General features: G+C 36.5%; 1 protein-coding gene across 6 annotated transcripts in view; it reads left to right on the top strand.

Moving 5' to 3' along the window:
- The window catches only part of RAD18 (RAD18 E3 ubiquitin protein ligase), a 179,026-nt gene that overhangs the window by 29,588 nt on the left and 133,705 nt on the right, over window positions 1-15,733 (top strand). For all 6 annotated transcript variants that reach the window (XM_020973790.2, XM_078152174.1, XM_078152172.1 and 3 more), the window contains exon 6: window positions 2,439-2,538. In XM_020973790.2, the coding sequence (XP_020829449.1) occupies window positions 2,439-2,538 (100 nt within the window). The remainder of the gene's footprint in view (window positions 1-2,438; window positions 2,539-15,733) is intronic.

Here is a 15,733-nt window from a genome sequence, read left to right as displayed (position 1 = left end):
AGGGAGTTTGTTGCTTGGGTAAGGTTTTGTACCTCTTATGTTAAGCTAATAATTCCTTTTCCATTTCTTTCTTCTTTGCTGTCATTTCTTCTCTAGTTTTTCCTCTCCCATACTCTCAGTTTTAAAGCTCTTAAAAAATTCTTGCTTCATTTCTTCCAGGAATTCTTGTTGAATGTCTAGCCAAACTCTGTTTTTCTTCTGAGATTTTGTTTGTTGATGTTTTGGAGTCATTCTCTTCTTCTGGTCTTGTATCTTAAGTGTCCCTGTCATCATAATAGTTTTTTATGGTAGGATTTTTTTGGTTTACTCATTCTTCCATCCTACTTTTTCATTACTGATTTTATGTTAGGGCAGGTTCTGCATACTTCGGAGGAAATGGCTGGATTGACCTTGTAACCTCTAGGTTCTGTCCTCTGTCAATTAAGTGCCTTCTATGTGCCACCCATTGTGCTAAGTGCTAGGGATATAAAAAGACATCTTTTGATAGTCTCTGCTTCAAAAAGCTCTCAAGCTTCTGCTGCTTTCTTGGTGTAATGAGTATTGTGTTATTCCAGGATTTCAGAGACAGCTCAGGTTAGAAACCCGCACACTTTCAGTGTTACCAAAGTGTTCTGATTTAGAGCAAAGTCAGATTGTTGTCCTCCTGGTCTAAGCTGTGCAAGTTCTTGCTCCAGACTTAGGTCTGAGCAATATGCCTGTGTTTTTGCTCCAGTTAGATTTCCAGTAGACTGCTGCTAGACTCAGCCACTATCAGCCAGCTGAAAGTTCTACAGCTTTGGAATAACAGAACTGCTGTCTCTCCTTTGGTCTGCCCTGGAATTCCTGTCCTGGTTATTCCACTGCAGGCTTCAGACTAGGCTTGAGGTTATAACTGAGACTCTTCTCTGCTCTCGGGGTCAGAGCCACACTGCTGCTGGCTTCTGAATGTGCTTTATGCTTATAAAACATAGCCTAGGGTTTGTGGCCTCTTTGTTTTAAAAATTATTTAATATTTTATTTTTTCCCCAATTACATGTGAAAACAATTTTTAACATTCTTTTTAAAAATTTTGAGTTCCAAATTAACCCCCCAACCCACCCCCATAAGAAGGCAAGCAATTTAATATAGATTTTATATGTGTGGTCATACAAAATATTTACATGTTGGCCTTGTTGTGAAAGAAAACACAGATAAAAAAACCCGAAGGGAAGGTAAAAAAAAAAGTATGTTTCAGTCTGCATTGAGACTCTATCAGTTCTTTCTCTGGAGATGGATAGCTTTTTTTATCTTAAGTCCTTTGGAATTGTCTTGGTCATTGTATTGCTGAGAAAAGTTAAGTCATTCACAGCTGATCATTGTACAATATTGCTGTTACTGTGTACAATATTCTCCTGGTTCTGCTCATTTCATTTTGCATCAGTTCATCTAAGTCTTTCCAGGTTTTTCTGAGAGTATCCTGTTAGTCATTTCTCACATCTCTCATAGCACAATAGTGTCACATCACAATCATATACCACAACTTGTTCAGCCATTCCCCAACTGATGTTGTTTGTGACCTCTTTGAAAGGCTACCCCTTAGGCTTGGTCTGCCCTGGATATATGACCCAGAACAGGGTAGTTAGTGATAAAGCCACCACTTGGCTCTTGTTTTTGTACCCTACAGAAAGTCAAGATCTTCTCTGCTGATTGGGGTAACTCTTCTTGCCCTGGTGCCCAGACTCTCTAGCACTAGAATGCTCAGTGTTGCTGGTCCCCAGACCTCCCTGTCTATCTGCCTTTTCTGACCTGGGCTGGAAAACGGACTGATTTTTTTTTCTTTGGATTTCCCTATCAGGATTTGCTCTGGTGTGTTTTTTGTGTTTGTGTAGAAGAGTTGTGGGGTGGAGTGTGGCTGCACTTCTCCCTGATGCTCTGTCATTTTAGCTGCACCTCACATTGCCTGTAGTCTGACATATGCTTATGACTATGGAAAAAGAAAAGGTATAGAAGAATTTGATAATAATAGCGTTCAATAATAGTGCTGTCTAGTCTAACGGAAGTTTCTGAGAATTAGTTTGTTATTATGTAATTCACTTCCAGCTTATGTGATTTTTTTTAGTGGAGCCTTCACAAAATAGCTGTGCATACCTCAGATAAAGGAGGTTCATCGAAGGATTTAACTAATAGATGAAAACCTCCAGCTAATTCTCAGTCTTTTTACTTCATGCTTGGTATTCTTGGTTTATGACCCTCCAAATTTCCTGACATCTTTTCTCACCTTGTTCTCCCTACATTCTACTGACTTTCTACTTTGTTTTTCTGAAAGAGTATTTAATGACATATCTTAAAGTGCACTTTATAAATACTATTATAGCTATTGTTTTGTTGTTATGACTTTTTATTTATCTTTTTCTGCACCAAAAATTGGTAAATTTATTTTTTTGCTTCTCTACAAATAACATGTATATTTTTAAATGCAGTGGAATGCCCTGTTTGCAGTGTGAGCATCCCTGAGGCCTACATAAATAAGCACTTAGATAGCTGCTTATCACGGGAGGACAAGAAGGAAAGCCTTAGAAGGTGGGTAATTTAAACATAACTGGGATAGATTAAACTTCTTGGCGCTCTTGTTTTATATATTGATTAAATTGAATTCAACTTTCATGTTGCCCTGTTGATATTGTCTCATTTTTCTTTATTTCTCATTTTTTCTTAACTCTTTCTAAATCTGCTGTTAGAGCAGTTAACAGGCTTTTGCCCAAATAGAAAATCTATTGTTTTGGAAATAGATTATGTCTTACTGAATATTTTTCTTCATTAGTTTCAAAATTGTAGTTAAGTTCCAACTCTCTTAGATGTCTCCTAATAGCAGTATTGTCTCTGTTGTCTACTGAGAGCTTCAAAATTTTTTAATGTGCTGATTTTTAGCAAGAACTTTAAATCTTTTTGTCTTGTAAGGCATTAGATGAATGGTGTTTTAGACAATTTTAATTTTAAAGAATTATTTGTTTTTCATTTATACCTTTTAACTAAATATTAAGGAAATGCAAGCATGCTTACTTAGTTTTAGCTGATATGCCAAGTTGCTAAATATTCACATCTCTGTGCTCACTGGATCCAGTTTTGTATTATTTTTGTTCTCACTGAGGATGTTCCAGATTAAGCATGGTATTCCTTAGCAGTCATTTGACTACTGTTGACATGCCTGTTGATAAGTGAAGTGTTAAAGTTAAAATCATTTTCTTTTCTTTTTTTTTTTTTTAACCAACTTGCTACCGAAATCTTTATTATCTTGGTTAAGTGTTTTTAGGTGCATTAGTAAGGTTTTTTATAGACCAACAGTTTTGGGAAGATCAAATGAAATAATATATGTAAAACATTTTATAAACCTAAATAAAACCTTATATAAATGTCAGTTATTGTTTATTCTGTAAGAAACATGGGCCTATTTTAAGTTTCTAAATCAGACTTGGGAACATCACACATTAAATCCAAAAGTTAAGCCATATACTTATCCTTTGATTTGTTATAGGATTATTTTGAAGATGTAATTTTAGTCTTAAATGTGGTTTTTCTTTAATATTTCAAGTGATTGGTTTAATAGTCTTTTTGATTGTCTCTTTCATCTAAGTAACAACCAAATACAGTAGATACAGAGCCAGCTATATATATTTTGTATGTATGTAGTTGTTTACTTTCTGTTGCCTGCATTAGAATGTGAGCTTTCTGAGGATAGAGAGAGTATGTTTTTCTTTCTTTGTATTCCCAGTGCTTAGCACAGTGCCTGGCACATGAGTACTTATTAGTAAATGCATGTTGACTGACTGACTGACGTTGGAGTCAAGAAGACCTTGGTTTAAGTCTCACCTCCAACATAAATTGGTTATGTGACCCTGGTCTAATTACTGAACCACTCATTGCCTCAGATAATTCTGTAAGATAGGGATTCTTAAGCTTTTTTTGTGTCACAAACCCCAATGGCAGTATGGTGAAACCTATGGTCACCCTCTCAGAATAGTTTTTTGAAATAAATTTTCATTGAGATATTTTGTTTTATATCACTGGAATTTCTCCCAGAATCCCCGTAATACATAGAAAAAAAATCTGAAAATATATGCAATGTCCCATGCTCTTGGACCTGCTCCCTCTGCAAAAGAGTGTGGTGGCAGTGTCTTCTCATGTATTTTTTTAGAGCTGTGCTTGTTCTTTGTAATTTGGCAGTGTTCATTTTTAATTGTTTGATGATTCTTTGCATTTACACATTATTACATATTTGCATATTATTTTCTTGGTTCCACTTAGTTCACTGCATCAGATCATGTAAATCTTTTCATCTCTCTAGTCATCATATTTGTCATTCTTTATAGCACAGTTAATCACTAAGCATTTATTAAGAGCCTTCTATGTTCCAGACACAGTAATAGTCCAACACATTCACGTATCATAATTTACTTAGCTATTCCGCAATTGATGTGTATCTACTTTTTTTCCCCCTAATTCTTTACTACCACCAAAAAAAAAGTTACTCTAAATATTATGGAATATGTGAGAACTTTCTTCTTATCAGTGACTTTCTTGGAGGATGTAAGTAATAGAATGTCTGGATCAAAGATCAGTAAGTAAGCATTTATTAAGCACCTGCTGTATGCCAGGCACTGTGCTGAGGGCTGGACGTACAAAGAAAAGTGAAAAACAGTCTCTGCTCTCAAGGAGCTCCCAATCTAGTTTGGGAGTACAAATGGTACATACTGGATAATTGGGGGTAGTCTCAGGGGGAAGACTGGCAGTAAGGAGAACTATGAAAGATTTCTTACAGAAAGTGTGAACTTTAGCTGAGACTTCAAGGAAGCCAGGGAAGCTAGTTCTAATTCTGAATTAAATTCTAATTCTAATTTTAATTTTAGGCATGAAGAACAGCCAGTTAAAATGCTTGGGTTAGTAGATAGAGTGCTGTTTATGAGGAATGGCAAGACGGCCAGTATAGTGTGTGTGGATAAGAGTAAGGTGTAAGAGGTTTGGAAAGGTAGTAAGAGGTCAGACAATGAAAGGCTTTAGAAACCAAGCAGAAGATTTTAATTGTGGAGATAATAGGGAATCATTGGAATTTATTGAATGGTGTGGGGGATGGTATCATCAGACCTTAGTCCTAGGATAATCAATCTGACAGCTGAGTCTCAGATGGATTAGAGTGGGGAGAGACACGTGTTAGGGAGATCAATCAATAGGCTATTGTAACAGTCCATCCAGCTAGAGGCAATGAGGGAGTGGTGCTATCAGAAGAGACAATGGGACACATACAGGTAGGAAAGACATAACTTGACAATTGATTGGATATGGGAGTGAGAGAGTGAACAGTTGAGGATGATACTTATGTTTTGTGAGCCTGGGTGATTGGGAGGATGGCAGTGCCCTCAACAGTAATAGGGAAGTTAGGATGGGATAAACACTTAGGGGGAAAAGATAATTGAGTTCAGTTTTGGAGATGCTGACTTTAGGATGTTTATGAGACATCCAGTTCAAGCTACTAGGCAGTTGGAAATGCTAGACTGGAAGTTGGAAAAAAGGTTAATAATGCTAGACAGGTATATCTTGGAATCACCTGCATTAGATAATGGAAATCATAGGAATTGATGAGATCATCAAGTAAAATAATGTAGAGGCAGAAGAGAAGGGGGCCCAGGATAGAGTCTTGGGGGATACCCACTGTGAGTGGTTATGATCTAGAAGACCAAGCAAAGAAGATTGAGGAGTGGTCAAATAGGTAGGAGGAGAACGAGGATAGAGTGATGTCATGAAAACCCTAGAGAGAAGAGAGTATCAAGGAGACGAAGGTGATTGATAATGGACAAGGCTGCAGAGAAATCATAAAGAGTGAAGATTTGAGAAGAAGCCATTAGGTGTTGTCCTTAAAAGATGATTAGTAACTTTGCAGAGAGCCGTTTCAGTTGCATGATGAGGTTAGAAGCCAGACTATAGGAAGTTAGGAGGGTGGCAGGAAAGGAAGTGGAAGCATAGATTGTAGACAACTTTCTAGTGGGGAAGACAGCACAAGTGAGGTTTTTTTTAAGATAGAGGAGACATGGACATATTTATAGGCAGGGAAGCAGCCAGTAGATGGGAGAGATAGAAGATATTTGAGAGAGTAAGGATGATGAAAGAAATCTGCTAGAGAAGATGGGGTAGAATGGGGTCACTTATGCGTGTAGACAGGTTTACTTGGCAAGGAGAAGGGACACCTCTTCGACTGGGACAAAGGTGAAGGAGGAGATAGTGACAGAAGGCATCTGGGTGGTGTGAGATAGAGAAGGATCTCTTGGTGAATGTCCAACATTTTTTCAGTGAAATAAGGAAAGTTCTCAGCTGAGAGGCTGGGGGACAGGGAACTATAGGAAGGATAAAGAGGTTTGGAAAAGCTGCTATGGTAAATGAGATGCTGAATTAATTAGGGAAGTATAAAAGGATTATCTTACCACACTGAGTTCCCACTTGAAATTATGTAAGATAAACTTTTAGAGTGCCACATCAGTATAGTTTTGCATTTTTGTCCAGCCCCATTCTACAGGAGGAGCAGAGACGGTGGAGGAATATGAGGCAGGTGCTTAGAAAGATAAGCTCTTTGATAAGATAAAGGGGCAAAGGACATACGAGTACATTGTAAAGTAGAACTACTGGGTGAAGATGAAGCAGGGGAGAGATGGTAGCCAGTATAGAGGTGATGGTTTTGGAACAAAATGAGGGGTAGAAGGGTGGAGGGATTAGATGTTATAGTAAGGAAGAAGAACAGGGTTTGGAGTTGCAAGGCAAAAAGAGGTGGAATGACAACAGATTATGGTCAGATAAAGGAATAACAGTTCATGAACATGGATGTAGAATTGTGAGCGCTGAACTCATTGAGGAAGAAAGGAGAGTGTCTTTAAAGTCTAGACATTTTTGTTGTTTTATTTGTGTAATTTGATAATGATAGTACTACTAATGGTAGTGATTCACGGCCCCACAGACTATGCACTGGTGTGCTCATCTTCCCATAAGAGTTCTACTATTGACTCTGGTCACGTTTTGTCATTTTTACCAATTTGTTGGGTGTGAGGTGAAATCTCAAGAGTTATTTTGATTTAAATTTCTGTTACTCTTTTTCATGTGGTTGTTAGTAGTGTGCAATTTTTTCTTAGAGAACTGTTTGTTCATATCTTTTAGTCATATACATATACATATTTACATATGTATCAGCTGTCTATATTAGAATGTTTTCTAAAATATTAGTAGTTGAAGGGTTTGCTAAATTTCATTTAGTGATGAGTGATAGTAAAGATGTAATTTTTTTTTCCCATCCAAGTTCACAGACACCCTGAAATTTATCCACAGTGGGGGTCTGTGGAGCTCAGGTTAAGGATCCATGCTTTAAGACTGTAATGACCAGAAGGTTATTTCCTCTCAAAGAGTGTTGTACACCAATGAAATCTCAGTTCTGGATCTCCTCCCTCCTTGTGAATATATCTGATCATGTCTATTGGTGAAAATATTTTTTTTTGATTACGTGAGTGCTACTGGCACATTGACTTGGCCGTGCTCCTGTTTTGATCTCCATAATTACTACCAGCCTTCTTTTTCATCTGTTGTAGATAGTTTCACATGTGGCTGTTTCCAGGTATACAGTTTAATTTGTCATTATCTGATATTTGGGGAAGGCATGGACAAAAGTATGTTTTGCTTTCCCTAAATATCAGATAATAACTTAAACCTTGAATTCTTCCAATGTCCTGCTATCTGTAGTAGGTGCTTAATAAATTATTGTTAAAATTTAGTCTTGAATAAATGATTAATTTTAATAAAAAAAGTAATCCTTTTCCTGAAATTTTTTTTCTGGAAGAGGCAATTGGGGTTAAGTGACTTGCCTAGGGTCACACAGCTAGTAAGTGTCAAGTGCCTGAGGCTGGATTTGAACTCAGGTCCTCCTGACTCCAAGGCTGGAGCTCTATCTACTGCCTCACCTAGCTGCTCCCTTTTCTGAATTTTCTTTCCACATCATAGACTTTAGAGCAGGAAGGTCCCTTAGAGATTAACTGGTACCATCCTTAGATATGAGGAAACTAAGACCAGAGCTAGGTTAAGTGACTTGGCCAAAGTTCCACAGGTAGAATGCAGAGTGAGAATCTTGAACTTCAACTTATTTTTTGGTTCTGCAGCTTACTAATACTGACTATGCATTTTTTGTAAGTTTAGATTTAAAACAATTGTAGGTAAGAAAAGCTTTCTGAAGGAAAAAAAAGATATGGAGGTATGAAAATTCCTTAGTAAGGAGGTAACACTGTGACCCTGGTTCACTTTTATTCTCCCTAAAGCATCAAGAGATAGCATGAGGGTTCAGAAGGAGGGTGTTTTCCTCTTTTTATCTCTTACTCTTCTAGATATACACTAATGTTCCAAGACTGAAATGAAAAAAGTCAGGTAGCCAAGAATGGAGTGGGTAAGAGAGTCTTGGTCTAGGCAAACATTTTGTTGTTTTTATTTCAAGTAGATTGTGTGATAGTATGTAAGTTCTCAGGATGTTTGCTGTGTAAAGGTATGTCATGGACCAGAAATTCTTAATAAGCTGAGAAAGTCCTGTAACTCCAGTTTTCTGTCTTCCCCTTAAGTGTGTTTGTAATATGACCTGTGCTTCTTCCAGCTTATGGTAACTTTATGCTAAAATTGATCAGAATTTCTGAGTAGATCAGACATTTAACATTAAGGAACTACTTTGTAACTGGGCCTTTTTTTGGAAGGACCTGGAATAGAGAATCTTTTCTGAGCACCGCACTAGTAAGTACTGAGCTATCTTATTTTCTGGTATTTCGTGCTATGTAAGTTGCACATTGTCTCTGAATTGTGGAGACAATCAGTATCATGCTTTTGGGAAGCATTTACTAGGGCTTGTATTTTGAAATTTTTAAAAGAACTCGCTGCACTCTGATAATACTTATTTTATTTTAAGAACCCCAGAACACGAATGTTTCCATTAGGATTTTACAGTCATAAACTAAGCTTTTCAGAAAAAACTTGATAAATCATTTGCCTATTACATGTATTTTTCTAGGTTCCTGAGAAGTTATTCAGCTTGTTACATGGAATTACTTTATTTTCCCAGAATTTTGTAAATCCTGTAAGGTCCAAGAGACAGTTATATTTAAAAACAAACAAATAAACACCCTTCAAAACCTAGAAATACGTTATCTTAGAAGTATAGTACAAATGTCCCCATGTTGCAGTGGTTATCTTTGGCTTTAGGCTTCGCTGCTTTAGCACTAAAGAAAATACTTTAGCCAGTTGGTGGTCGTGTAAGACAATACAGACCTTTCTGGTAGCTTAGTTGCTAGTTTTTAACTGATGTACACATAATGAATGATTGTTAATGTGCAAAAGTGCATTGACAATAGAGACCTTTTTGGTAGCTTGGTTACTAGTTTTTAACTACTGAACACATAATTGTTAATGTGCAAAAATACATTGTAAAATAAGGTTTTCCTAGGTATACCACTTTGAATAATATGAGCTGATGTTTATATAGTTTTTAAGGTACACAAAAGCTTTTTTGTACATTATCTTATTTGGTCTACATAATATTCTTTTACTCCTTTTGATTTATACCTGAACCTTTAATACTCTTTTTTTGAGGGAGGGAGTTTCCAACTGTAATAGTTATGTTCAGCAAGCATTAATTAGTCACATAATTGCTCACTGATCTGTTAAGTGCTTATGAAGGCAATTATAAAGGCAATTATGGCAAAGTTGTTTAAAATACCTTTCAGAAATTGTTTCTAATAAAGGTCTGGTTTTTAAGTCATCTGTATGTTCCATTTTTTTCCTCACAAGAATTTTTCTTGTTAAGAAGCTTAGGGCTTGATGTCTTAGAATAATTTAAAAAGATTGGAAGATGCTTCCTAGTATAGTTTGGAAGTTGCTCTGGTGAGTATTGATTAATTTTTTATTTTTTTAGTAATAGGGTAAAAGATAGTACAGGGTAAAAGTTCATGGAATGATGTGAGTCATTTGAATGGGCTGGTTTTGGACCCTAGGAGTCTCCACACATAAGGAAGTGACCATAAACCTAGAGCTTGGATTAAGTAAAAATGATGAAATGCTTGATGTTACTTGTGGGGGTGTGCATAGCATAGGAGCATAGTTAGGAGAGCTGGCTATAACCACTTACGAATCTGGGGACTTTGTGAGAAACACTGAATTTCTCAAGCCTCAATTTCCCTTAAAATTGGGGTTTCTACTTAGATCTTCTCATGTTTGTTCTGTTCTTGGTGATGGTCCCGGCTTCTAGAAAGCTCTACCAGTAGATTAGAAGCTCTTAGTTAGGAATTCATTCCTCTGTTGATTTTTCTAATGAATTCTCAGACATCTGTTGACATCTTGTAGTACTGAGAGTTGAAAGTGAAGAAAGCAGAATTCTGAGTTGAAAAAAAAAAGCCTGATATCCCCTTTACTAATAATAATCAGCATTTATATAGTACTTTAAGATCTGAAGAGTGGTTTACAAATATGATCTCATTTTATCCTCACAACCACCCTGGGTGGTAGATGCAGTTAAGATCTCTATTTTGCAGATGAGGCAACTGAAGCAGATTAGATGTAAAGTGACTTGCCAAGGGTCGCATATTTCACAGCGTTGGAGGCCAGATTTGGATTCAGGTCTTCCTGACTGTAGGCCCAACATTGCCTTTAATGGTTGGTGTTATTTTTGTTAGCTTTCTTCCCCGCAATTATTAATGATTAATCTTAGATTTATTGTGGAATCTGTGGCTGTATCCTCATGATGATTTCATTTTCTTGATTGTCTAACTAGTCTCTCCTTCTCCTAATGAAGTTAAAACCTTTAAACTTTTGTAGGCATTTATGAAGCCTGAGCTTTCTTTTCTTGCTGCTTTTCAGTTAGCCCTTTCTGGACACTGAGAGCTGGCAAAAAGGAAGCCCTTATATTAGTCTCTGAAAAGTGAAGATTCCCTAGATCTATCTTTTTCTATTGGGGAATCAGAAACTGGGCCACTGGTCTGGACTCTTGATCAGTTAATACCTGCTATGTCCTTAGTTGCACTTTAAACATTTTCTTATTCTTCTTTGCCATTATTATATTTATTCTAATGTTAAGAACATTTTGTACTCTTACTGTCTTTTAATTAATGGGCTTCAAGATTAAACTGGGCAGATTCAATTATCTTTTAATTCTTTTACTCCTTTTTTTCTACTTCCTGACTATAACTAACTCAAAGTGATTTTGTTATAAGTCACAAAATTGCATTTATTTATGTATTGATTTGGCATCTTACTTTCTTTTTAATATAGTCTTATTAATTTCTAAACCTTAATCTTCTCTGCTCTGAATCTTATTTAATATTCTAATTGGGGTATTCTAGTTTTTCATTTTGTCACTTGCTGGAGATGTGTCTTGCAAATTGTTGTTGTTTGTTTGTTTCAGTTGTGTCTGACTCTTTGTGACCCTATGTGGGATTTTTTTGGCAAAGATACTGGAATGGTTGGACATTTCCTTTATCAGCTCATTTTACTGATGAGGAAAGGAGGTAGACAGGGTTAAATGACTTGCCCAAAGTCACCCAGCTAGTAAATGTCTGAGGCCAGATTTGGACTGAGAGAGATGAGTTTTCCTGACTCCAGGCCCTGGCATTCTATCTACTGTGCCACCTGGCTGCAAGTTAGGACAATATTTTATGTATTATGCTTTTTTTCATATCTAACCCCATGGCCCTGTAATGTTCAAACTATACCAGTTTCCTTTTTGCTTCCATGTGGTTTACTCATTTTTTTTTTGCAGTGTTTCTTGAATTCATTTCATAATTTTGCTGTTGGGTGATTAGAGATGAAACTTCCAGATTAACAAGGCAGAGTTTCTCTTTTTCTCATATAAACTATTTTTCAGTTTGGTTTTTGCTTAAAAAGTGTGACTGCATGATCTGTTCTAATACTTTCTTCCTATTTGTGTAGTTCCTTTTATGTGAATTTGCTTCTAATTTACTAGATAATTAAATACTACAAAATAATTTAAATTAGTTCACTGTAATCAAGTAAATCAAACTCACATTTGGCTTGCTTTTCCCCCGAGGAGCCTCCTTTTATTAAGGCTTTTTAAAAATTTAATTTTTTTGATTAAACGTTTGTTTCCTCTTTCTTCTTTATACCACTCCTCCAACTGAGAAAAAAAAAAGAAAAATAAAACTTTTCTAACAAAAATGCATAGTCCTAAATGGACCATGTTAAAAAAGTATATGTCTTGTTCTGCATCTTGAGTATAACCTCTCATTATTCTTCATCATCAATCCCTTTAAAATCATGATTGGTCTTTATCAGAGTCTTTTGAAGTTTTAAGTCTTTCACAGTTGTTCATTTTTTACAATGCTATTTTAATTGTCTAAATTATTCTTTGGTCCTACTCATTTTACTCTTTATCAGTTCATATAAGTTTTCCGGTGTTTCTTTGGAACTGTTCCGTTTGTCTTTTTTTATGGAATAATAAATAGTATGCCATTATATTCACATATTGTATTTCATTTAGCTATTCTGCAGTTGATTGGCATCCCCTTAGTTTCCAGTTCTTTGTCACTATAAAAAGAGCTTCTCTAAATATTTGTACATACGGGACTTTTTCCTTTTTCTTTGATCTCTTTGGAGTATAGACCTAGTAGTGATAGTATACTGAGTCAAAGAGTATGTGCTGTTTAATAACTTTTTAGGCATAGTTCCAAATTGCTTTCTAAAATGTCTGGACCAATTCACAGCTCCACCAAAAGTTCACTAGTATGACTGTTTTCCCATAGCCCCTCCAACAGCTATCATTTTCCATTTTGAGGGGGACCAATATGATGGGGGTGAGGTGGAATTCTTTTAATTTACCTTTCTATAATTATTAGTCATTTGCAACATTCTTTCAATATGATTATTTCTGGTTTGTATTTCTTCCTTTGAAAAATATTCAATCTTTTGGCCTTTTTTTGTTGGGGAGCAAAATAAATATAAATTAGAATGAATTCCATATATATATCTTGGATATAAGACCTTTGTCAGAAAAACTTGCTTCAAAGTTTTCCTCCAGTTACCTGTTTCTCTTCTAATTTTAATTGCATTAATTTTGTTCAAATTTTAAAAAATGCCATCAAAACGGTCATTTTCCCCATATCAGAGTGGTCTTATTAGAGGATAAGAGGATCACTCATTTGGTCAATAACTCTTCCCATATCCATACACCCAAAAGATAATTTCATCCTTGCTCCTCTAATTTGTTTATGATATTACCTTTTATGTCTATGTCATATTATTTGGTGTTTATCTTGCTATGTGGTGTGAAATGTTGGTCTGTACCTAATTCTGCCAAAACTTGTAAGTGAGACCCAACTTTGCATCTGAAGTCTGAGCCTTATCAGCTGCTGCTGCTCCTGTTGTTGGCATCTGAGCTTCCTCCTTTATTCAGGGACTTCTTACTTGGAACACCACTGCCGTGTGTAGGTCCCCTCCTCCCTCTGCCCTGGATCTGCCACCTGGGATTAGGTCATGGGCACCAAAGCTGCCTGGAGGCACCTGTCTCTGTTGGAATGCCCTAGTGTGGATTGGGGGTACCCTGGAATGAGTCAGAGACCTTCTTTTGCCCTGGTGCACAGCATTTCCATAGGCTCCGAGCTCAGCACGCTCCTGGCCCAACCCTGGGGTCTGTAGTGTCCATAGACCTCCCTGTCACAGCTGGACAAAGGATTCACTGTGACTTTTTCAAGATTTCCCCATCAGGATTTGGTCTGCTGGTTTTTCTTTTTAAGTTTGTTAGGAAAAGTTTGAGGACAAAAACTCACAGTATTGCTTTCTTTTACTCTGTCATCTTTCCTCTGCCTCCTTTCGTGTCTGTTTTGAAAGAACTTCTTTGGGGCAGCTAGGTGGCACAGTGGATAGAGCACCGGCCCTGAAGACAGGAGGACCTGAGTTCAAATCCGGCCTCAGACCAAATACTTGACACTTACTAGATGTGTGACACCCTGGGCAAGTCACTTAACCCCAATTGCCTTAAAAAAAAGAAAGAAAGAAAGAGCTTCTTTGCTGGCAACCACTCACCCACCTAACCTAATCTTTTGAGTTAATATTCAGATCAGGTGATCTTTCTTTTGAAATTGTTTAGCCTATTATCTGTAGGATTCCTATTCAGTTGTCTAAGAATTTGCAAGTTTCCTTCCTATAGTAGGTAAAATATGAAATGCTAGTCTTTCTTGAGACAATCTTTTTGTTTTAATCCTCAGAGGTTCTGTATCACATTCTAGCACCTTTTCCCACTTTTTTCTATTGTACATTCAGTTCTTCGTCTGAATAGTAGAAATGCAGTCTTAAAGCTCATAACCACAGGAGCCTGATTTGATAGTCCCCCACCTGGGGGATCTAGACTTAGATCTGAATTACCAGAGGAGCTGAGTTCTAGACTTCCCTGTCTTTCACCATCTTGGTCTGAACCTCATCCTCATAACAGGGAACCACTGCATTTGTTACTGTTTCACTGTATTCCGTTCTGTCTTCTTTGTGTAGAAAATTTTATATCTACTACCATTCTATATCTAACAGAGTTAGTCCATATCTATTAAAGAAGCCATCAACAAACAAGGTGGGGATGAAACTACACTTGCCACTTGTAGGCCAGTTGGGAAACCCAGGGAAGATAACCACAAGGTTCATGGGATTCCTAGATCAACTAAGAGTATTTAAATTTCTTCTTACTGGGGATGGTCTCCATCTTGTTTTAAAGAACTGTCACTAGGTCATAGGGTTAATTATAGTCTAATCTCCCTTGCCTTCAGGTTCTTTCCCTAACAGGAACACAAACAGTCCAGAGGGACAGATGTTGGCTAAGTTTAAGCATGGTGAAGATTTATCCTAGTGTGATTTAGCCCTTAACGTGTGCTTTGTATATGGACATGAACTTAGAAAGGTTATATGCATACATGCCTCTTCGATGTGTCTGACAAATTTGGCCTTTTGTCTTAAACCATCAGATTCTGAGCCTAAATGAGGAGTCAGCAAGACTGAGTAGCTGTATTCCAAAAAACCTCCTTAGGTATTTCAAAAAGTCGTTTCTTATTTCTAGTCAATTGGCCATGAAATTTTTAGAAGAGAAGCATTCCAGGACTATTCCAGCTTCTGTTAAGTATTGGAATCCAAGTCTTTGCAGTATTATTTAACTGGAAGAAAAACTATATTCTTTTTTTATAGCTAAGATCTATCAGATAATTTATTAAGATACATTCATGCTTAGATACCAGACCAGCAGGTTTCCATGCTAATTGTAATTTTCTCTTAATCCTACTAATATTTTATAGTAAAAGTATAGCACAGTGCCTGGCACATAGTAGGCATTATATAAATTCTTATTCCTTTTCCCTTTCCTTTTCCCTGTAATCATGAAACAAAATACAATTCCAGAGCAAGATAAAACAAAAGTGATTTTAGGTTTGGATTGTTTGTTTGTTCGTTTTTGATATATCAAATAGTGCTATAGTAGTATTAATGCTGGTACACCTTTGAAAAAATTATCTTCCTGAAATAATTACTCTGCTTTAACTATTCTTTCAGTCTGGTCAAAGGCAAATAAATGGATACTCCTTTTAATTTTAAGAATTAAAGTGCACTTTCACTCTTTAGTCTGGTTACTATAAGCAAGACTAAATGTCACTAAGTCTATTAGTTTCTGATAATCAATATCCCTTCCTGATTTTAATTAAGTTTTCTATTTAAATTAAAACCAAAACCAACT

The sequence above is a fragment of the Phascolarctos cinereus genome, unplaced genomic scaffold (assembly GCF_003287225.1).
Source record: "Phascolarctos cinereus isolate Bilbo 61053 unplaced genomic scaffold, phaCin_HiC Scaffold_4;HRSCAF=312, whole genome shotgun sequence".
NCBI classification, from domain to species: Eukaryota; Metazoa; Chordata; class Mammalia; order Diprotodontia; family Phascolarctidae; genus Phascolarctos; species Phascolarctos cinereus.
This window is presented reverse-complemented; position numbering and strand designations above follow the sequence as displayed.